Source organism: Camelus ferus, chromosome 35 (assembly GCF_009834535.1).
Source record: "Camelus ferus isolate YT-003-E chromosome 35, BCGSAC_Cfer_1.0, whole genome shotgun sequence".
NCBI lineage: Eukaryota > Metazoa > Chordata > Mammalia > Artiodactyla > Camelidae > Camelus > Camelus ferus.
The window spans coordinates 24,538,209-24,562,750 of NC_045730.1; the positions used below are offsets into that span (position 1 = coordinate 24,538,209).

Here is a 24,542-nt window from a genome sequence, read left to right on the forward strand (position 1 = left end):
ATAATAAAAGTGAAAAATGGAAATTATCTTTTTGTGTTACAAAAACTTTGACTTCATGGGCCCCCTGAAGGGCTGTGGGAAGTTCCACGGGTCCCTGGACCAGACTGTGAGAACTGCTATGTGAAGTCTCTGAAGGTCAGAAAAATGGGTAGTAGAATTTAGAAAAGGAAAACTCAGTGAAACAGTATGTCTTGGTGAACAGGCAGGGAGAAAGATAAACTCGGCAGTTTATAAGCACGTCAGACAAGTCTTTACAGGAGCATTAAAGCAAAAGAGAACATCAGACTGTATCCAACTATAAAAAATATAAGGTCTTAGAAACAGGAGAAGAGTATTTACTTTTGCTCACTAACAACTGCTCATTATCTCCAAGCCCACACTTGTTTCCTTCTAATGTCATGGAGTCACATACTCTCCAAAATCTATAGAAGCATAAATTTTAAAATAAATTTTAAAATGTTTAAATAAACACTCCAATTATAGCTGTTGTCTTCAGGAAGAAGTGGGGAAAATGTTATGCCTAGATAAAAATGGTAAGCTTTGGTATAATCTGAAAGAGGAAAGTGTCGATGTTTTCTGGAAGTTCAATAAACAGCAAAAACAAACAAACCAACAAAAACCCCCAAACATTTCCAGTAACTGAGGAAAATCTTAAAATTCACAAGCAAATTCTATTTCTGAATCAGATATACTTTCCCACAGTCTAACTCATACTCATTTCTTGTACATAAATTGAAATCTCTGTAAAATCTGCTCATACACAAGGAAATGGAGTTCTATTAAAAACCAGAAGCAGAGCTGTTCTCTGTCAAACTCTGTGGTGTGAACTGTTTTGGAGCCAAGATTCCAAGGTAGAGATGTAAGCAATGATTACGGTTATTTATTTGATTTAAGAAGGAGTATGACATTAAACACTAAAAAAAAAAAAAAAAAAAAAAAATCCACAGCTACTACATCTAGAACATCTCCTGTGTCTTAGCACGTCTTCACATGCGAAAACTTCTTGCATCGCACTGTAAAGATGCTGGGAGATTAACCTGACTCCTGCTTTTCATCTACTTCAAATTCCTTCTTCACCTTTAAGAGCACTGATGAAAAAAAAAAAAAATCCAACGTCGTTTGGAAATTCTCAACACCAAATTAAAAACAAACCAACATTTAAAGGGTAGGAATCTGTGTTACTCTTGGTTTTTAGGTAACAGTGGCTCATGGGGTGGGCTCTGGGGATGGTTCTGTCCTGATTAGAAGGCTCGACAAACCCATCTGATGTTTCAGTGTCCACTTCTGTGACAGGACAATGACCTGTCCTCTATGATTGTTATGACTAATAGGGGATTATGGATATTAGCTGTTTAGCATAATGCTAGTCATAATAAATGTGAACCTCTCCAGTCAGAAGTCTGCGGAGAAGACCTAAAGCAGGCCGGGTAAGAGAAACGGCCATGGTGAATGAGAACGTGAGACTGAGTCATAAAGCAAAGGCCGTATTCAGTAAGCTTCTTCTCTTTCCGCTTAATGGTACAAAAATGTTCTTTTTTTTAATGGAGGTCCTGGGAATTGAACCCAGGACCTGATGCATGCTAAGCACACACTCTACCACTAAGCTAGACCCTGCCCCCAATACAAAAATGTTCTAAAATGCTGCTGTTGCTAGCAGTGGCCTCACCCATCTGGGCCACTGGGAGAGAAGGAGGTGGTCTGGTTTATGTTGCCTCATCCAGCTTCTAAGTGAGGTGGCTGCTGTCGACACCTTCCAATTTTCCAATATCTCTATTTCCATCTCTTCTGTCTTCTCTGTTTTTCATTAATTTACTCTTTAGTTTTCTTTCCTTCCCTATGACTTAAAAGGGGGAAGGGAGGCTGGAACACGCCAACAAAAGCTGCTTAGACCTTGACAGCCATCCCTTCCTGCCTCAACCTGGTCTCTAATGATGGCACAAGGAGACATCTGGTGGGACTGGGCCTTGGTGCCACGACAGCGGGTGTGTTAGAGGTGACAGTGGAGGCAAAGGGACCTCACAGGAGAAACACAGAAGTCTGGGGCCCGCACACTATGTCCTCCACTTATTAGTGACAGGCTCTTGTCTAAGTGGCAAACTTCAAAAGCCTCAGTCTTTCCATCTGTACAATGGGGATAAGAATACCAACTTCAAAAGGTCGCAGGGAGAGTATGCTGAATATATGTGAGAGTACTTTACAACTTCAACTTACCGGGGAAGACAACAGGCAGTCACCACAGCACCACGGCTGGAAGAGGACCGCTCTACCAAGGAACCTAAGTTAACTACAACTAGGAAGCCAAAGTTTGGTTTCACCACCAATTCCCAACCAGTGATTTATCACCAACTTGTCAAAACTTTGATACCTGTGAGTTGACTGATGCTTGTACAAAAATGTGAAGGCTGATGGACAAAGTCAAGTCAAAAATAACTTTCAGCACCTCAAATTCTAATCATCCCAAATAAACCAATGACAGGTACTAAAATTCCTTACCTTTCATTCCATTTTACGCAACTGTATTTAAAGGGGTGCTTTCCTTGCACACAAGCTCAACAGATTTAGGTTCAAGAAACTGAAATTTGGGGAGACCAAGGCAGAACGGCATTAGCCTCCAGTGAAAAAAGGAGGCATCTTTTGGGTTCTTATTTCAACCCCTATACAGCAAAATATTTAAAAACTGACAAAGAAGGATGCCAGACTCAACGGTGCACTGCACCCCTTTGTTCTCACTGTCACTTGTGCCTCTATGTGACTCTGTCCCTCTCAGTCGCTCTGGGTCTTGGCCATTAGCAGAAAGGATTTCTAGCTGATAAGGAAATGCTGATGGTCACGATGATGGTGTGGCCTCTCTGAGCATCTTCCCACATCTCAGTTTCAGGGCATGTACCTCTGTACACTCCCCCAGCTTGAGGGGCCTGGTTCTTCTTCTCCAGGTCGTGTGGACCCTCCTTCGTCACATCCCCTGTGCTTTTCATTTCCTTCTGTTCTGATCCACATTCCCCCTTCCCTCCTTGGCCTCACAGACAGGTGGTGAGCTCATTAGTTCCAGCCTCGCTGTCTGCAACTACAGCCTGGACAGAGGGGAGACCAGGCCTCCAGTCCCTCTGCCGGCTGGTGAAGCCCCAGAATGATGACTCCTGGTCTCCTGCACCACTGCTTCTCTCCTTGTTAAATTCTGCCCAGGTCAGAAATTAGTTGATTCTGGTCCGTCATTGGAACAGACATCAGTTCATGCAGCTGCTGATCACATGCGTTTGGTAAACACACAACTGGCAAAAGACAAAAAGAGCTGCACTCTCCTAAGGTGAGTCTTCACCATTTTCGGGGGAATGTGGCTACATTCCACATGAATCCCTCAGTCAGGTTAAAATATCTACTATAATGCCAGAGAAAGACAGCTCTGATGAAATCAAAGCTTCACACAAAAGGTCCCATCTGTGGCGGACAGATTCCAAGATGGCCCCAGTGATGCCTTCTTCCTGGTGTTCATGCCTTTGCGATCCACTCGCCTTGAGTGTGGGTGGGGCCTGTGACCAGCTTCTAACCAAGAACATATGGCAACAGTGATTCCACTTGGTGAACTGATTATGATTACATAGGGTTCTAACTTGCATCTTGCTGGCAGATTCTCTGTAGACTCTCCTCACTGGCTTTGATGAAGTAAGCGGCCGTGTTGGGAGCTACTCCACAGAAATTCCCAGCCGACAGGGAACTGAAGACCCAGTCCAACTGCCCACAAGGCTGCCAAGAGCCACGTGAGCTTGGAAGCAGACCCAACCCCAGTCAAGTTTTCAGATGAGACCCCGGCTCTGGCTGACACCTTGATGTCAGCTTCATGAGAAACCCAGAAGCAGAGGCCTCAGCTAAGCTGTGCCTTGACTCCTGACCCACAGAACCCAAGGGATGGTACGTGTGTCTGTTGAAGCTTCCATGTGGAGATCTGGCACGTAGCAATAGGTAACTAATTCATCATCTGAGCCCCAAATAAAGTCAAGATGGGTAAGCACATTTAAATTTCCCTTTTTAAGAGACAATTTTTCATACTGGGAATTTACTAGTTTAAAAAGATGCTAATTTAATGAGACATTATTTCCTCTCCCCGGGTCTCTCCTTAGTTCCATTTGTTAAGATATCACGAGCTTGAATTTTTCTTCCCTCTTACTAAACAGAACAGAAATACTCAAAAGTTCAAAACTTACATGTCTTGAGTTCAATCCTATCCAACTTCAAAGTGAAGAACTTTAAAAAGCGTTAAAAAAGCCACCTGGTATTTCCAAATGAACTCCCCTCCTTTTCCCGGACCTGGGGCTCTATGTAGTCTTTTTAGCTGCGTATTCACATCCTCAGACATGTGCGCCACTTTTAGCTTCCTGCAAATAATTCTTTTCTACATTAAAAGCTTAATTGTTAACAGCTTCGAAAAACTGCAAATCATTCTTACTTACATCCGGAAGTCTGTATAGCTTCATTGTTCTCTGCAAAGTCATATTTCTACTCAAGTGAGAAAATTTGACTTCTACCAGCTTTCTGGGGTTGAGTGAGCGATGCCAGTATCTGGAATACAACAAAGGTTTTACGGTCTGATTGATCTCCCTCTCCAAGGTTTTACTCTGTCTCAGCTCAGCTGCTACAGACGCATTGAAGGAACACTTATCTTGTGCCCAGTGCAGAGCTGGAAGCCGGCCCTTTTCCCATGTAATTATTTTATCAGTCATTTTTTTACCTCTAAATCATGTCCAGTTATGTTCCTTTGTCATTTGTAACCTTTTATCTCTTTTAGGAAAATTGCAAATGATATATTGATGACATCCAGTTTGTAAGTATTTAATGATCATCACAGATTCTAAGAAGGCAAACCAAAACATTTAAAAACATGAAAATACTCCCCTGAAGTTAGTAACCTTCACGTTTATATAACGCACACCAAAGAAAACAACTATTTGAGAAATGAGCTTGAACTTCTTAAGTGATTCCAGTTTAGGGACTGCGATGAATGACTATTAAAATACACCTGTGCAGTCTTATTTATTCTGTTTATTTATAAATAATGTAATAGGAGAGAGTCATTTTACAGTTTTGTCCTTTGTACTGTTTTCCTGAAGTTTTATCTTATTTGAGTCGATAAAAATAGCAGAGGGGGATAAAACTCTTTCTGATGCTCTAGAAACTGGTTAGTTCAGTGACAACATGATAAGCAATTTTCTTAATGGATTGACCTTCAAAAGCCTGAGAAGAGTAGGTAAGTCATAAAAAGAGAGCTTTAGCCATCTTCTTACTCCTAGCCAACGAACAGGTCCGGGCTTTTCTGATGATGTTAATCAAGCTTTTGGAGTCGTTCCTGACAGCACTGGTATAATACTGAGTGTCAGAGAGGAGGGAGAAGATGGTCCTACAAGGACATCTCAAGATCCTGACGCCCTGGGTTTCCCTGAGGGAGAGACTAGTCTGTCAAACGGAGGAGACAGAAGTGGCGATGCAGCACTGTGCAGGAGTGCTGGCCCAGTGACGCCTGGTTCTGTCTCCGTCTCTGCTGCCAACCACCCACATCATCACCAAATCCCTCTGGGTTACAAGGGCAGAGAACACCTGGAGCAACAGGCAGGAGGTGCACAGCATTAGGTACAGGTGACACGCAAGACAGAGGTGCCAAGCTATTACCTGCACGTGGCCACTGGCTTAGGAAGAACCACACCAGCAGTATAAACGGCCTGGAAAATCCCCTCCAGGTTCACTCTTCTGGTTATTTCTCGAATCAACACCGGGGCTACCCGTTTTGATCTCAATTTCTTATGCACACAGAGAAAGTTGATTTCGACCATCTTCTTCACGCTAAGACACAAAGATGTCAAAACTTAAGAGCCCATGTCAGAGGAAAACATTTAAAAAAACAAGACAACACCCATCACATCTCAAAGAATGAGAAACTGAAAGGCCTCCTTTAACATCATATTTAAGAAAAATACACCATCATTCAGATCCTTCACAAATTCAGAGAGACACCCTCTTCCCAAGACTCCCCCACCAAAAGGACCATAACTCTGGAGATGCAAACCCTCTTGTCCTAAATACATCTGAGAACTTTGGTCTTTTATAAGTTTTAGGTTTAAAACTGGATCAGATGTGCCTCAAAGTTTCTAGATCTGTTTGTCCTGTAAAGTACCCAATTACGGCAGTAACTGGGTCACCTGGATGCAGAATCTGATAAGGCGTTGCTTCCGAATATAATGCAATCCCCAGGACCCCTGGATAGTGCCTTGACCAGGCCAGAGCTGGTGCTTTTCTGAGCGCCACGATACCTTCCGGAGCTTCAAAGCTCATCCTCTGCTCTGGTTCCAGATATGCAGGTATTTCATTTGGCACAAAATATCCCTTGAGATCAAATGCTTTTTAGCAGTAAATAAGCTCACCCAGTATACTGAAAGATGAACAGACCTGTTATGCATTCGATCTTTGAGGTTCATAGCTGCATCTCTGACTTTCTGGGCTGGAGACCCAGAGCAAAAATGGAGCATACATATCCTACAGATAGAAAGATTTAAAAAAAATCCCTCAAGTAGTTTTTTCCCCAGAATCAAATCCCCTACTTCTAGCTGCGTACCCATATACATACCCATGTGTGTGCATGGATGAGACTAAGAGGCAGAGAGAGAAAGAGAGAGAAAAAGACAGCTGTCCTAATCACAACCCAGTGTAGGACAGGCTTTAACATGTACCTTTCGTAGATCCGGATGCTTGCGGGGATAGCACTAATGAACCCCACTAGTTTTCTGTTCGAAGATACCCTGACCCCACAGTGCCACTGAGGGAGCCAGCCTGGGGGACGCAGAGCCCTGCAGTCAGCGCCGGCAAGGAAAACAGGTACCAGTTAGTGTCCAAGAAAACATGGACAGACAGAGACAGGCCAGCCCAGCTGCTGCCCCCTCCCCACCAGGCACACAGGACTGGCCAGACTGACCACAACAGGAACTCGGGCGAATAGTCAAACCGGAACATGTTGTCGTTGTCTTCCACGTAATTCTCGTTCAGCAGGGTGTACAACTCCCTGAGCTGCAAGACCAAACACGTGTCCTACCTCTGGGGCTCAGGACCAAGGCAGAAGCCACGCATGCCAACGCAGGTCCTGAACGCCAGAGTTTTACTCACCACTTCGGCGTTACCCAGATCTAACGTGTCCCACGTAAAACCCTGTGGCAAGGAATATGGTTCCTGGCGCACGCTTTCTTTATCAGCCTCAATTGCACCATGAGATGTTATTACTTCATCTGGAGATGGGGATGACGAGAAAAAGAAAGACAGGACGAGACGATTCCATTACAAAGTGTTCTGAGTATCCAAAATGGCCAGTTAGTGAAACAAAATCAGGTGTAGGGCTCTTGGGTTTAGCATATATAGTAGTTTAGTATAATATAGTATTGTTTCAGCTACCTCGAGGGTGACATGGGGTAAGTTACGTACTGGGGGAGAGTAACTGTATTTCATCAATTAAATAGAAGGAGGAATCCTTGGTCATTCGATGACACACTGGACATTACGAAAAGATAGGGATTTCTCAGTCTCAACCCCTAGATGTCAGCACCACTGCCAGCAACACCGGTTTGAAATGACAGACAGCCTTAGAGATGTTATCTTTTTAACTCTGCTTTTCAACAAATGGTGGGGAAAGGGCTGCAGGGACCTCTGACCCTTCTCAGCAAAACCCAAAATTAATTTCAGGACTGTTTCCATCTATTTGGACTCCTGGCAGCACAGTTCAAGCCATCAGTGTTTCCAGCGATTCCCACAAATGTGCCCTTTTCCAATTCCTTCTCTGGAGCTTTCTGAAGTGGCTGGGATAAAATCCAGGCCCTTGACTGTGGCTGCTGCCTGCCTGGTGACCCTCGTTACGTCCACCCGGCCCTGCTCCCGAGGCTTCAGCCCTACTGACCTCCCTCAGGCTGGCCCTCTGCTCAGAGGCCCATCCCCTGTCCTTTACACGGCTGGCTGCTGGCATTTTTTCAGATGTAAGTTTATACATCGCTTCTTCTTAGCATCCTTCCCCAACTAAAACTTCTTCCTGCCAGAGTACGTCCTCCCTGCCCAACCACCATTCACCCTTCTTTCCTATCACTGTTTCCCGGGTCTGTGTCCCAGTGCATGGCATTTAGTGACAGACACACAACAAGTATCTGCTGAATAGATGCCCTCCAGGTGTAGACCTTTTCACAGGTGGACGTCACAGGGTCTGCACCACCCCCAAGGGGCTTCCCTTTCTCTTCTTCCCGACCCCTGACTTCGCAGTTTCATCTAACTCCATTCTGCCAGCTCCTCTTCATGTGAATACCTCAGCTCGCTTGGGTAAGCCCTGGTGGCCAGATTCCCAGCTGCTCCCTTGGGGTTCCCTGTGAGTTGCTTAGGGTTTGGCTAATCCACACAACATCGGGGGACTATCCCATTCAAGCTGCTCCAAACAGCTGGGTGTGTTGGGCTGAACTGGGACACGGCTCTGGAGAGAAACGAAGAGGCAAAGTCTCCCTGACCTTGAAATGTGTTCCTTGATCTCAGGCCCCCCTCCCGTACTAACCTGACACTGCCCTAACTGAGGTGCAAAGGGACGGTTCTAGGAACCCAAGAACCCTCCGAGGACTTAGGGCAGGGGCCAAAATGAGCTGAGCAGTGGGGCTGCCTTCCCAAAGAATTTGCACTGGGGTTAAGTGCCAGCTGGAAGCCTCCTTCTGCCCTGGGCAGTGACCCAAAAGTCACCAGCAGCATTCAGCCCAACCCAATACATTCAGATCAATGCATCTATATCCCTTTAGCTAATGGTCACGCAACTCAATGTTATTTAAAATCCTGTAAATTCATTCCAGAGAGTCTTCCTCCACTACCAGATGTGTTTCTAGAGGCTGGAATAAAAAAAAAAATATCAAGATAGTTTCTTTTTTCTTTCACACTCTGAAGCTCTTGCTTTTTTAAGCTCCTTGGGGTTGGCGTGGGCAGGAAGGGAACGGGCACTTTAAAAAGCCTGAAACCCATTATTTGAAGGCACATTGAAGGATTGTGTCCTGCCTTATATGTGATAAAACTGATCATCTGTACATAACTGGGCCAAGAAGAGTCTGGGATGGCAAAGAATACCTTCTTACCATACAGATTCTGAAACTGGAACCAGCACGGAAGAGAAATACAGAAATAATCATATGATGTCTACCTTCACAGAACGTAAGACAAGGCGGCAGGTCTAGCTGGTGACACATTTGTAAACATTTTTATGGCATTTGTATCGTCTTCTTCTTCTTGCATAATGTGAAAGAGTAACAATGAAATCATGTTCTCCAGAAATGTTAACTGGCAAAAGTTTAAGTGAAATGTGACAGAGCAGGCCAAGCGCTGAGGGAGGAGGCCTATTAGAGAGAATGTTACATGACCCAGAGCACTTACAACGGCCTTGACGAGGTGACCCGATTCCCTTTTTATCCTGGAATGTTATCCCATTGGTAATAATGGACACCAAGGGTGAGAGTTCAGAATCCTATTGTTTAAACAGCAGCATTTTCCATTTCAGCAAGATTTAATAGGGCAAATTTTATGTGTCTTATGCAATAACTGAGATGTGAGACTGTTAAAAATTTATGTAGAGGGAAAACAACTCCATGAAGCTCAGAACCAAAAAATATGGGGTGGGGGAGACCCCTCTTTTATACATATATATAATACATATATATATAATTATAATATATATATATATATATATATACATGAATGTTTCAAGTTTGGGGAAACTGTATTTTTTGTTTTATAGGGACAGGAATTACACTAAAATTTTGTTACTGAAAGCCAGTGTTGCCACTCAGTATTTATTTTAAGAAGAAAAATATGACTTTTGTGTAAATTTTGAATTGTGGCATGAAACAAATCATATAGGTGAAGTAAAGTCTCTTTTGTGTTTTTTGTCTGTTGTTAACCCAGCTTTGTTTTGGGGGGAGGGGAAGGGAAGGCAGAAAAGCTTACTTAGTTTGGGTACCGGCTGGGTGTCCCAAAACTGGTATCTGTGTTTGGCAGCCTCATCAATGTTCCTGGCGGGGCCCTGGCAGGCAGATAACAGCTCCATTGCCCTCTGGATATCCTGCAACTTCTGCATTGGAATGGTGGGATTCTACAACAGCAAAGACACACAGACACGAAGTATGAGGAAGCTGCCACTGCTCCCAATCCTGGAGCAGGAGACCAGAGCGTTTGCTGGGAAAATGCATGATCCTCCTCTAAGCCTGGCCTTGGGGCTCAGGTATGCTAACATATTAAAATATAAGCAAACATATTAGGTTAAAGGCAACAACAGTTCTACAGTTTTAATGGGGCTCAGACAGTCTGGGAAATCGAAAGTAAATCGAACCACTCTTTGCTTCAGTTTCCCACCCACTGGCAAACGGTCCTCACCATCAGTTACTCGTGGGCCGAGCAACATAAAGGGGGATGAGCAATGCAAAGTCACTATCACACAGAAGCCAGTCAGCCTCTGGCCTTGGTGTCACTGTTGGGGTTAATGCTGGACAGTAGCAACATGGGGACAAAAGAAGTAACTTCTAGAGCAGAAACCGGGCAGGCGAGGGAAATTTCAGTTCGTGAAAAGAAAGAGAGAGATCTGAACTTAGTGCTGGGCTGGGAAGGAAGTTCATCAAGAAAGGAATCTCTAACGGCTGTTTTCCTCCTGGACCACACCCCACCCTCTCCTAACTGATGCTTCTCCAGAGATGGACCTTTCAACAAGCATGAGCCGTCTGCTCCACGGATTCAGAGCCTTTCATGACTACAGCCTGTCCTCCCTAATCCAAGGGTCGTGAAGAACCTCCCTTATAAGTAAAACATATTCTCAGTCTACAAAATGGACAATTCCTTTTAATTTTAAAGTTCCTTCCTCAAAACTGTATTTCTGCCATCTCTGAAGATTCCCCAGCTCTTTTTTTTTTTTTTTTCTTTTCTGGAAAATCTCTCAAATAATGTAATGTGGAAAATGAGACAATACTTGAAATGAGAGAGTGGTAGGTAGGACTGAATATGGAAACTGGTGAGGTTTTTCAATGTGTGAAATTATTAATTAGTATCAGAATTTCGATGCCGTACAGAGAATGCTCTTCACTGAGGTTCAGAAGTGATTGGAAGGAATCTCAAAGCCCTCTGCGTTCCCCATATGCCAATACCACGGGTACCAAGGAGAGGTACCACCAATCTTCAATGGCTTACCGACAGCAGCTCTGGACTTCTGTTCAATTTTGAATCTGAAGTCTGTGGTCTGGAGCAAGTCCTTCAATCTGGGAAGCTTCTTTGTTTGACCCAGTACAAAATGGGGTTTATTCAATACAGACCATCCTGTGCTTGACTCACTGGGTTTCTTTAAGGTTCTTGCCACAAAAATGATTCCAAGACACAAAGTGCCAGAGTCTAACTGGAGGTAGGTTGAAGTCTAAATGTCTCCACTTAGAAGTCTAACAGCATCACCCAGGACAGCCACAAATTTTATCAGCTCTTTATCTCATATTCCCATTGAGGTCTAGATCATAAGGGTCATATGTCAATGACACATAATCATTTAACAAAATAATTTTCTTGTTCTGATTTATTTCATTTTCAGATTTATTTTGTTTGGGTCTCTTTTGAACTTCCCACACAAAAGTAACTAATTTCTAGCAACATGAAATGTGCATCCATCTGAACTCCCAGTAACACAATCAATTAGGAGACCTACAACTCAAACAGGAAGTGAGAGCCCAGAATGTTTTGACTAATAATGCTTCAACATGCACTGGTTCGGTTTATCTTAAGATAAGCCAAGCAGAACCTAGTCTTACAAGAATATACCTACAGCGTCTGAATCGAATTTGCTGTGGTTAATTCTTCTTTCCTGCTATTTGAGTTAAATCCTCTAACACAAATGTACCAAACTCCAACCATTTTGTAACACACATGCAATCAGCATCTTTGTTCCAAAGGAGCCAATAGTGATATCCCCTCTTCATGAAGAAGCCCTCAGAGTGGTTTCTGCCTCAGCAGGTTGACCAGCAGTCTACACATGAAATCACCATTCATGAAATATTCACATCCCAATGCTCAATATTAAATGCTTTCCTTTTTTTTTTTCTTGTATTGAAGTCTAGTTGATTTACAATATTATATTAGTTTCAGGTGTACACCACAGCGATTCAATATTTATACAGGGGATACTCTTAAGTGCTTTCTTAAAGTAGATTTAAGTAAGCACAGCCTCCAAATCCATGGTGACAGAGCAGTGAGGAAAACTCAGCTACGATAAATTCTTAAACATCCCCACTCACATTCCACAGTGGCACCAAATGGGGTGTTAGGAAAGGTGAGAATGCGTATCCACCCCATTATTATATTCCCATTAAGAGCCAGACACTCCTCTTTTACTCTTTGCCCATTATTTTCCAAATTTAATACTTGGGGAAAAAAAATCCAAGTCCTTTACCACTAAGAAGTATAGAAAAATCCAGACAAATGTCATTTTAGTCTGGTTCTTGGGCATGAACCATAATATTCTCAAAACATAGTTCAATTCATAGTGTTATTTTGAGCTGGCATCTAAAGAGAAAGGAGCCCCAAGTTTTAAAAATGCAATGAAAAGCCCACAATAAAACAATTCTGATTTATTTTTCATTAAAAAAGGAAAGAACTTCTCCACTATATCATGCCAGCAGTTCCTCCTGCCTTGGCTGGCTGTACTTCCTTACAAGTGACCAGAGGCAGGGGAAGGGCTCAAAATCACCAGGGATACAGAGATGGGTGGCAGCTGATAATGATGACAGAAGCAATAAGGAGGTGGTCACAACTGCATGTAAGTAACACCACACTCGTCTGAGGAAGCCACATTGAGAAACAGAAAAAATATCTTATAAGCATATGGTGTCCTTTATATGAGCTACCTTGGAACTTACCATTATTCATTACACAAAAACAAGTTGAAAAACTAGGGAGGGAGACACCACTTTCTTTTTGCCCCAGAAAGGCAGTTGGGAAAATGTGGGGAGATTTTCCTTCTCGGTGATTCCTGATCCTTACGTGTTAAACAGGCAACAACAAAAAAGCAATCTCCAAGGCTCACTCAATGCCACACAATGTAAACTTTGTGCGAGAAAAAGAGTTTAGACCCCATAAAACTTGCATAATCGTAACAACTGCCACGTATAGTGCTTTACAGGATAAAAACCATTCAATAAAGGCGGTCTCACTGTAACCTCCTAACAGCCTTGGGAGTCAGGAAGAAGGCACTGTTCCTACTTCGCAGGCGAAATGAGCTGGAGGAGATGCAGAGCCTGCAGACACACACAGCTGGAGGGCCCTGGGGCCGTGACGCAGCTCTGCTGTGAGCCACACGCCATCCAACCTACATGGAGCCACAACCATCAGCTACTCTGTGTCGTTACACTTCTAACTCTACCCTTTTCACTGTGAGTTTCTGGTATGGGGGAGCTGTGTGCTCCCTCGGGCCCAGGACACAAGGTCTCTGTTCATTGCCAGGGTGACCATGGTGGCCCTGGGGAAGGGGCACTGGGCATCGGCACCTCCGAGGCACACGAGACAGGCCATCTGCCCAGGCAGGGCACTGCCAGGCAACTTCTGGTTTGGTCTCAAATGGGCGCATCTCCCCGGGGAAGGTTAAGAGCTGTTTCCCACCCTTGGCAACAGAATTAAGAATGGCCGCTGCAGACTGGTCCAGTTCAAAGTCGGCGTTAGACTTACCCGTGGTGGCTCCCACCGGAATCTGCTGCCAGATGGTGTTGTGCTATTCAGGTAATTAGACAGACACCCAGAAAAATTAAAATGTGAATTATCTCCTGAAGTAAAAGGAATCAAGTATTAAGTGTAACTTCAAAAAAAAAAACAAAAACAAAAAGCAAAAACCTAACAAGGTCACACTGAGACTTTCTTCTATGACTGCAATTTATGTGCTAATTTGCTGAGAAAGGGGGAAAACACAGGCAGAATACACACACACACACACACACAGAAGCACAGTACAAACCTCTCAGTTATCTGGGTGCCAACGGCAGTTTCAGGAAGGCTGTGAACACCCTCCAGTTACCACCACTGTTCAGTCCACAGTCACAACAGTACCCTAACGGCACCTCTGATCCAACAGGGCACTCGCCTAAGCTGCATGAACCCACGTTCACATGCATGAGACACCACAGAGGCTAAGATAAAAACACGGCTCTCACTTTTGAAGGCTGCTGAATTTTAATCTCCTGGGAATCAGATGCTGAGTCTGACTTGGTGCCTCCAGAATTTGGTTTCTCCTTTTTTCTCTTCTGTTTCTTCTTTTTCTTTTTGGCACCCAAATCCCCTCCGGGACTTCTGTTAGGAAATTCACAGAGTTCATAAAACAACAACAGATCATAACGCAAAACTTGAAATTGCATGAAATTAATCGTTTAGGAAAAACAATGTTATACACAGGAGGAAAAAAGTATGGTAGGATGTGTGACACTGTGATTAATAAGGAATATATACATTCAGATAACCAAATATATATTTTTCATGTATATTTGGTCTTCATCCATGGTTCCTGGCTCACAGCTCCTAAAACCCAAGGAATTTCCTAAGAGATGAGAACTTAAAGGTGTCCCTTATGGTAGGTTAAAGAGGTGGCTTTAGGAAGCACTTAAGGATGGGGGCTGGTTGCCAGGGGAACCAACCATGTAATTAGAGAGTTGGAACTTTCAATTCCACCCCCCTGACCTTGGGGATTGAAGAAGTTGAATCAAGTACCAATGGGCAATGGGTTAATCAATCATGCATATGTAAGGAAGCCTCCAAAGAAATCCAAAAGGAGGGGGTTCTGAGAGCTTTGGGTTGGTGAACACATGGTGCTTTGGGGACAGTGACATCTGGAGAAGGTATGGGAGCCCCGTGCCCCTCCCCCATACTTTGTTATCTGCATCTCTTCCATCTGGCTGTTCCTGAGTTACAGCCTTTCATAATAAACAGGTGATCTAGTAAGTAAATGTTCCTCTGAGTTCTGTGAGCTGCTCTAACAAATGAATGGAACCTAAGGAGGGGGGTCTTTGGAACTTCCAATCTGCAGCCCAGTCAGAAACACAGTCTGCTATTTGTGATGCCTGGAGGGGTAGGGGAGCAGTCTTACAGGAATGAGCCCCTAACCAGTGGAAATGGATACTGTCTCTGAGCTGAACTGTAGGACACCCAGCTGGTGTCTGAGAATTGCTTGGTGTTACGTGGGAAGGCCCCTCCCCCGGCCACCTCCCCACTGCGACTGTCTCCAGGAACCCAGGAGAGTATTAGTCTACAGTCAGTCACTCTGCAGGATGCGACGTAAGCAGGAAAATTACAGGTATTAACTACACTTTACCACAGAAGCCAAAAAGCTTCCACAGTTACCACTGGTCCACTAATTTGCTTTTTAGTTAGCATTTTAAGGGAGAGAGACACGTTGTAAAATATTCCATTATAAATATCTCTTGGGTACAACACACCACTAATCTCAACACAACAGAACCAAGGAAAGGGCTTCCCTGAAGAGGGGGACATTTTTCCTGATAAAGATTTTTATTAGAAGGATTCTACATGAAAAAAATTCACTGGTGAAACACTTCTGGTTTGGAACCCTGTCATCTCAGAGCATCACCTTCTGAAAGAGCGACAGACACAAGGGGATCGAAAATGTCCACTTCTGGGGCTTCTTCTACCACAGATAAATTCAAATTTAGAGTCAGAGATTATTACTGCATTATCGCCTGATGTAGGGAAAGTTGTAGAAATAATCAGTTCTGTTCCATAGGTCTTCATGGGTTCTATCTGTCCCTACACATTTTCTTTTCTTGAATTTTTACTTACTTACCAAAAACATATTCATTATATAAGACATAAATGTCACTAACATGTTTAAGAGCCTTATAACAGTGTCCCTCAAAGGCAACCAATAGTTTTTCTGGTATAAATTCTTCTAAAATAGTCTTTCTTCTCTAAGCATGCCTTCATTTTCACCATGAGTAAATTTTAAACAAAAATCAAATCTTACATACTATTTTGAAACTTGGCCTTTTTTTGGTCTCCTTCAACTTAACAATGTATCTTGGACTTCTTCTTTCCACATCAGGATAAATGAAGCTGCCTCATTTCTTTTTAGCAACTGGACAGCATTCCACTATATAAGTGTATCCTATTTTATGTAACTATGATTAAAATTATTAAAAATTAAAAATTCTGTTGCAAAAAAATATTCTGGTACTTAACATCTTGGTGTTTTCATGCTAGCATGTCCACAGGTGGAAATGCCAGGTCAAAGGGCATACACATTTTTTGTTTTAGTGGATAATTAAGCCTGCTTTACTAAATACCATACCAATTTCCACTCCACCAACAATAAACGAGACAGTTTCTGGTTCTGCATGTAAGGAGCTTGGATGTCACCACTCCATCCTAGCATACTGAAAAATCAACAATTTTCCGGAGATCCATAAGGGAGGCAAGGATACAAGGCAAACTGCTTCCCGTCCCCCCACACCTCACCACCCTGTTACCAAAGGCCTATGTATAGCAGTTCCTTCAACCCAGTACATCATATATGGCTATCAAGAAAAAAAATCACAAGGCATACCAAAAAGCCAAAAACACAGCTGGAAAAGATGGGCAAGCATCAGAACCAGAAGTACCAGACCAGGAATTTGAAACAACTATCATTGATATGATAAAGGCTCAGGTGGACACAGCAGACAGCACGCGAATAGATTGGCAGTGTGGCAGAGATGGAAACCCCGGGAAAGAACCAGGATGAATCAAGAACACTGTGACAGAAATGAAGAATGTCTTTGATGGACTTATTTGGAGACTGGACACAGCTGAGGAAAGAACCTCTGGGCTTGAGGATATAGCAATGGAAACCTTAACAGAAACCCCTCCAACACTGAACAGCAAAGAGAGCAAAGATGGGAAAAAACAGAACATCCAAGGACTGTGGGACAACTACAGAAAGTGTAATGTACGCGTAATGGGAGTACCAGAAAGAGAGGAAAGAAAGAAACAGAAGAAGCACTTGGAACAACCATGACTGGGGAGTTCCCCAAAGCAATGTCAGGCACTAACCCATAGATCCAAGAAGCTCACAGAACACCAAGCAGGACAAACGCCAAAAACCCTGCACCTTGGCACATCATTATCAAACTGCAGAAAGCCAGAGACGCAAGAAGCCTTTGAGGAACAAAGGACAGAACAGTAAGAACATCAGTTTCCCTATGTCTTTGCCAGCACTGACATATTACCATTCTTTTTCATCCTCAACAGTCTGACAGGTAGAAAAAAATCTCACTGTGGGTTTAATGTTCCTTTATTTAATCTGGAGCAAGACTATACATTTTCATATGTTTATAGACCATTAATATTTTTCCATAAATAGCTCATTCATATCCTTTTTCTACTAGTCATCTTTTTATAAAAATGATTCGTAGGTACTCTTTATAAAAGCATGGACAGAACCTACCATTTTTAAAGAATTTTTACTTTGGGGACCTTAATCTCATTTAATCCTCACAACAGCCCTATGAGAGCAATAGCTAGCTCATGCTTATATTCCATTGCCTCGTTTCTTGTCTACCTTTTACACTGCAAATACTTTACCCAGTTTAGTTTTTAGATTTCAGCTTTATTTATGGTATTTTTTCCCTGTACAGACACAAAATTTTTAGAGGGTCTAATATTTAAAACGTTTCCCTTGTGGCTTTTCTGCTTTTTAGTCTTGCTTAGAAAGAACTTCCCTATTCCAAAATTACATAAATATCCTTCTATAACCTTTCCTCTTTTAACTTTATGACTTTTAGGAAAAAATATTTAGCTTTCTAATTCATCTGGAATAAAATGCATACAGTGTGATGTATCATGTTCCTACTTTTCAAAAATACATTTTAAATACAAGAAAGCCCCATTATAGCATAACTTGTTATTACAGGGGTCACACTGCATCGCTCAAAGACTAACGGGCAGACATAGTAAGCGAAGCGGACCTGTCTACTCATCGGAGACAATCACAAAGCAAGGTCCCCTTTTTGCCAGATGCTGCTCCAGGTGCAGGCAGTTTCAAACATGTCTGCAAATTCTTTGATACGTCTCCCGTCGAGAGGTGGGGGTCTCTTTCCTTCCCCTTAAATCTGGGCAGGCTTGTCTCTTGCTAGTAAAGCAGTGGAAGTGACCCTATGTGACTTCTGAGGCTAGGTCACAAAAGGCCATGCAGTTGCCACCTGGCTGTCTTGGGATGCTCAACTCTGGGGGCCACATAAGAGGTCCCACTGCCCTAAGACCAGCGGGCTGGCGGTGTGGAAGACGGCGCAGCTGGACCCAGGACACCACGGAAGGGAGCCCTCATGAATGCCCAGCTCAGCTCAGTCAAGTCTGCAGAAGACTCCAGCACAAGGCAATGTCCGTCTGCAAGTGCAGGAGAGACCCCCAGGGAGGAACTGCCCTTCCCCAGCTCCTCTTCACCCACAGGACCTGCAAATGTAATAAAGCACGTTGTTTTGTGTTGCCAGGCTTGTGATGATCTGGCATGCAGCAACCACAACTGGTTCAGACATGTGGGATATCTAAGTGGAGGGCTGCTGGGACAGAACCCTAGAACACGTGGCCCTGGCTTTCAGAACAGCTAGAAAGATCCTGGGATGACTGTTAGCCGAAACCTGCCAGTGTCGAGGAGGCTGGTGGTGAGGACTTGGGAAAATAAGGGAAATGGTGTTGGAAGCCTGAGGGAAGGGGTCCTTGTAATGTAGTGGAGGCACATTTATAAAAATGCTGCCAGGGATAGCGTGGAAAACAGAAAGTGTACCTAATAAGCGTGAAAATCTAACTAAAAAGGCTTTTGGGCAGAAGGTTGAAAACACCCTGGCTTCTCCCAGATGCCTGTAAAGGAAATGAGAGCAGGGAGAGATTAACTCCAGGGCGAGACACTCAGCGTCTGAGTGGGAGTTAGAGAATACATAAACCCAGGCAGAACTTGTTAGACTCAAAATTCAACTGGTCTTCAACCCCAGCATCTCCAGAAGGCAAAGGCTTCGCGTATTAAGAAACGGCCTCAGGACGGTCACACCTGGGATGGAGCTGCCTGACCCTCGGTGAGGACTTCAGAAAGCCCTAAGGTAGTATCCCACTGACCATTCCAAACAGAATGCTCTTTTGTTTTTTGTTTTTGTTCTTGTTTGGAAAAGGCTGTGCTTTAGTACATGAATAATTACAAATCTGTGCTAAGTGAAAAACGTATAAAGCATCTGAACTTCAGTCACACAGAGAAAGAGACAATCCCATTAACCCTTCCACCAGTGTCCATCCCATCACCTTTAGCATGACTGCCTCCATTTCTTACAGTTTGCACAGCACTGACTTATCAAAGCACTTTCCCTTTGTGGTCTGTTTATCCTCACAACAACCCTGTGAGATAGGTAGGGCGATTAACACCATCCCCATTTTGCAGATGGGAACACTGAGGCACAAAGTGGTTCCAATCTCGAGGCTAGTTAGCAGAAGCATCCAGGTCTCCTAACTCCCCAGCCCACATCTTCCTTTTTAGACTTGACCCTGGAGCAGAATGACGGGCGCAGTGAGCCACAGCTCTGGTAAAGGCTGGCCTCTGAACAGGGACCAACCTCTAAAAGTCAGAATAAAGCTAAGAAGGCATGACTGAAGGGTTGGCAACACTCAGATATATAATTGCTCTGAACGGCTCAGCATCAAACTTCCTGTGGAAACTCAGGAAAGAAGGCTTCAGTTTTCAAAGGATGTGCCTCGCCCACCCTCTTCTAAACAGCACGGCTTCTAAGAACCTTAGGGGCATCCAGCCTCACAGAGAGAGAACAGGTAGGGAAGAGCGTATCTCGAAGGAGAGATCTTTGGCTGTGACTTCTGCCTAATGGAATGGATTACCAATTGAAACTGGGAGCCCAGGACATTTTTTTTCTTTAAGGAATTCCACCAGCTTGAGAAGAGAGGGCAGAACAAAATGCAAAAGAGGTTTTGGACTCTCAGCCTTTTACAGGCAGGAAGCAGATGTAGAGGGTCCCTCACTCAGATGCAAAGTAAAATTTTCTTCTGGACGGATGACTTACAGGGCAGAACCCGGAGCCCGGAGGACAGGGGCCAGAGCCATGGAGAGCAGCTCTTGGAGATTAGGACCGAACTCAAACTGAGGGACTGGCCACCCACCCTGGCTGGATTTCAGAACTGCTGTGGATCACTGACAGTGCTGTGCTAGCTTCCCCTTTTTGAGTGGGAACAGCCAGCACGCCCTCCTTTACCTGTCCACCCTCCCACGATGGGCGTGCGGGGAGCAGACAACATACCTGCTCAGTTCACCCAGTACTGACACGGACCTAGAGGGGCCTGATCCACACCCAGACTTGGTCTAGGTGACGAGACCCTGGATTTTGAGCCTGAGCCTCATATCTAACCCAAAACATGATATGATTTTGGGGAGGGCCTCAGGGAAGGGATAATGTAAACAATTTTTGGCCAGAAGATGGACCGTGACAGTTTTCAACATGTCTTCAAATGTTTTAAAGCCTCCTCCCCATGAAAGCTGGAATTGAGTTCCCCTCCCCTTGTATATGGACAAGTTTATGACTCACAAGTAATTACTCCCCACAAATGTGTCAACATGTGACTTCCAAGTCTAGGCGAGAAAGGGACACGCAGCTTCCACTCACTTCTAGAATGTTCTCTCCCTCTTACCACCTTGATATCTGCGTACTGGGGAGGCCATGCACAGGCATGGCGGGTGAGCTGTGGTCAACTGCCAGCTCCGACGGTCACCCACGTGAGTGCGCCGCCCCACGCGCAGTGGAGCCTTCAGTGGACAGAAGCCCCAGCCCGGTGAGACCCACACCCACCCCCCAGCCAGAACTCCCTCGAACTGTGCCTTTTCCAACATCCCAACCCACAGGATCTGGGAGCATCATAAAATGCTCGCTGGCTTATTAAACAGCAAGAGTTACTGGCACATAATGACACAGCAATGAACAAAGCAATGTCCTGTCCTATGGAGCACAGTCATTTTTTTTTAACCTTTTTTTTTTTTTTTAATTGAAGTATAGTCAGTTTACAATGTTGCGTCAATTTCTGGTGTACAGCATAATGCTCCAGTCATACATGAACATACACATACTCATTTTCATATTCTTTTTCATTATAGGTTACTACAAGATACTGAATATAGTTCCCTGTGCTCTACAGTATAAGCTTATCGCTTATCTAGTTTGTGTATAGTAGTTAGTATCTGCAAAGCCTGAACTCCCAATTTGTCCCTTCCCACCCTCTTTCCACCCGGTAACCCTAAGCTTGTTCTGTATGTCCGTGAGTCTGTTTCTCTTTTGTAAATAGTTCATTTGTGTCTTTTTAAAAATATTTCACATATAAGTATGAGATATTTTCCCTTCTCTTTCTGTGGAGCATATATTCTGAAGGCAACAAATAACAAACAAATGGGAGGCCGACGGGAAATTCACTGAGTGGCTGGCATGGAGTAAGCTATCCAACGAGCGACAGGTACTGCTACTACTCCACACCTCGGCATGCTGTCTCCTCTTCCAGGACACACTTCTCTCCTTCACTTCCTGACAGATTGCTTGCCATTCAAGACTTAGGTCAAGTATCACCTCTTCTGAGAAGCCTTCTTTCTCCTTCCTAATCTGAAACAGGTGCCCCTAACTCAGTGATCCTTCTGCCATCTGAGTACCCTCCCCTCGAGCACACTCGAAACCTGGTGTTCTCATCTGCTTTTCCCACTAGAGTGTAAGCTCCTTGAGAACAGAAGTTCTCTCATGTCTCTAAAAAATTTGTGAAGTAAGAGAGAAGAATAAGCATTGGTCTTTGACCCCTGCTCCTGGCACAGAGCTCCTAAAACCCTTGGAATTCCCTGGGTGACAGCAGTGTCTTTTGTTCTGATGAGGTGACTCTGGGTGGGCTCCTGGAGGGGGCTGGTCACCACAAAGACCAGGCCATGATCAGAAGATCATGAGAATTTTCAGCTCCATCCCCAATTCTCCAAAGAGGGGGCAGGGGCTAGAAATGGAGTTAATGATTGACCATAAGCATTCATAACACCCCCAAAAGTACAGGGTTCAGAGAGCTTCTGGGTAGTGAATATGTGGAGGTGCTGGGAGGGTGGCGCCTGGAAAGAGCATGGAAGTTCCATGTGTTGCCACACATACCTCACCCCACACATGTCGTCTACCTGGGTGCTCATCTGTATCCTTCTTTTTTTTTTTTTTTTTAATTGACATGTATTTTATTTTGCATGTTTTCTCTAGGTTCATTGTTAGTTTTTTTTTAAATTTTTTTGAAGTGTAGTTGATGTACAATGTTAGTTTCAGATGTACAGCAAAGTCATTCAGTTATGCATACCTACAAATATTTTTTCTTTTCAGATTCTTTTCCATTATACGTTATTACAAGAAATTGAACATAGTTCCCTGTGCTCTATAGTAGGACCTTGTTGATTACCTATTTTATATATAGTAATGTGTGTCTGTTAGTCCCAAACTCCTAATCTATCCCTCCCCCTGACCCTTTTCTCCTTTGGTAACCATAGTTTGTTTTCTCTGTACGTGAGTCTGTTTTTGGTTTATAAATAGAATTTGTATCATTTTTTTTTAAGATTCTACATACTCCATTTGTCTTTGTCTGACTTACTTCACTCAATATGATAATCTCTAGATCCATCCGTATGGCTGCAAATGGCATTATTTCATTCTTTTCTATGGTTGAGTAATACTCCATTATATAAATATACCACATCTTCTTTATCCAATCTTCTGTCAATGGACATTTAGGTTGTTTCCATGTCTTGGCTATTGTAAATAGCGCTGCTATGAACACTGGGGTGCACGTGTTTTTCAAATTAGAGCTTTCTCTAGATATATGCCCAGGAGTGGGATTGCTGGATCATAGGGTAAGTCTATTTTTAATTTTTTAAGGAACTGCCATACTGTCTTCCATAGTGGCTACACCAATTTACATTCTCACTAACAGTGTGGGAGGGTTCCTTTTTCTCCACACCCTCTCCAGCATTTATTATTTTTAGACTTTTTAATGATGGAGTATCCTTTATCATATCCTTTTATGACCAACTGGCAAACAGGAAAAAGTATTCTCTTGAGTTCTGTGAATTCAAATTAATTGAGCCCGAGGAGGGGACTGTGGGAATCTCCCATTTGTAGGCAGTCAGTCAGAAGCACAGGCGACAACCTGCACTGCAACCTGTGGGATCTAACATATCTCCAGGTAGACAGTGTCAGCATCCAGTTAAATGGTAGGATGCCCAGGTGGTGCCGCTGACTGGCTTGGTGGGAGACACCCCCACCTCTGGTGTCAGAAGTGCTGAGTGGGACAGCAGTCTGAGAGTAAGGAGAAGACAGGAGGAGAACTGGGTTTTCCTTCTCAGGTGTCTGCTAAACACTATCTGTGCTCACGGTATGCCTGACCCTCCCCTCCTAGGGACAACCCCCTCCACTGGGAGTTAGGAAGTTAGGCACGAGCAGGACGTTTGCTGAGCCAATGGAAGATGAGCTGTAACAGATGCTGCTCCCAGGTGAGAGCAGCTGAGGGCCGTTACACCTTCTCCTGGCTGACTTCTGCTCCCAGAGAGGCCTGCAGCCTTGTCGAGGTGATGCATGGGGAGGTGATGGGCCCTGTAAGGAGGAAGGGTCCCCGCCTGCCTCAGGTAGCAGCAGGTAGGAGACAAACGTTCGTTGACTTATGCAACAGAATCATGGGGCTGGTCTTTACTACTTAGGGTAACGTAACAGGTCCCAAGAGCTAACCTTGTCACCCAGTATCCAGATCACAAAGGGACCCCTCTTTCCAGCAGCTATGCCTGCATTAAAATCATCGACTTTTTAAAGTGGATAATTTATTCATCTGCAGAGTCGAAGTATGAAAGGTATGTTCAACAGTGAGGAAAGTGTTTTAAAAAAGACAAGCGCATGAGCCAGAGATTCCTATTTCCCTGTTCCTAATCCTGGACAGAAACTAGTGCTCATTTTAGGAGATACATTAAGACCTCCACCAAACGGCACCCTGGGGGTCTAAAAATACCAATGTGTTCCCACCCAAAAATGAGCAGTTTGTTTTCATCAGTAGAATCAAATCTGCACTATTGTGATGTTTATGTTTGAAATCATCTAGTAGTTAAGGATTTCCATAAATATCTGACTAGCAACTGGGCTTAAACAAACATATTGCAGCCAGATACTGGAGCTAGAAATCTGCCATGGATGGTATGGCTTTGTACATTCTGCAACTTGGAGTCTGACTATATCGGGCTTTCCTCCCTCCGTGTTCCCATGGCTGGCACCTTGTAAAGCAGTGAACTTGCTGTGCTGTGGTTATGTGATTTATGTGTGCATTCATGTCGGTGTGTGGAGGGTACAGAAGAAAGCTATTCCTAGTTGAATCCCTGAGACTGCTAATGCCTTAAAGCCTCAATGCCCAACACTAGTAGATTTTGATAACAGATACTTGTTGAATGAATGAGTGCATAATTCTGGCTCTTGGGG

General features: G+C 43.9%; 1 protein-coding gene across 3 annotated transcripts in view; it reads right to left on the minus strand.

Moving 5' to 3' along the window:
• Nucleotides 1–24,542, minus strand: part of NMT2 (N-myristoyltransferase 2) — a 55,740-nt gene that overhangs the window by 11,821 nt on the left and 19,377 nt on the right. The window contains exons 2-9 of one of the 3 annotated variants that reach the window (XM_032474028.1): nt 14,211–14,346; nt 13,732–13,774; nt 9,988–10,132; nt 7,144–7,262; nt 6,956–7,047; nt 6,714–6,830; nt 5,659–5,829; nt 4,446–4,554 (exon numbers count right to left, since the gene is read on the minus strand). In XM_032474028.1, the coding sequence (XP_032329919.1) occupies nt 4,446–4,554; nt 5,659–5,829; nt 6,714–6,830; nt 6,956–7,047; nt 7,144–7,262; nt 9,988–10,132; nt 13,732–13,774; nt 14,211–14,346 (932 nt within the window). The remainder of the gene's footprint in view (nt 1–4,445; nt 4,555–5,658; nt 5,830–6,713; nt 6,831–6,955; nt 7,048–7,143; nt 7,263–9,987; nt 10,133–13,731; nt 13,775–14,210; nt 14,347–24,542) is intronic. The other 2 variants (XM_032474027.1, XM_032474029.1) reach the window with 2 other exon arrangements.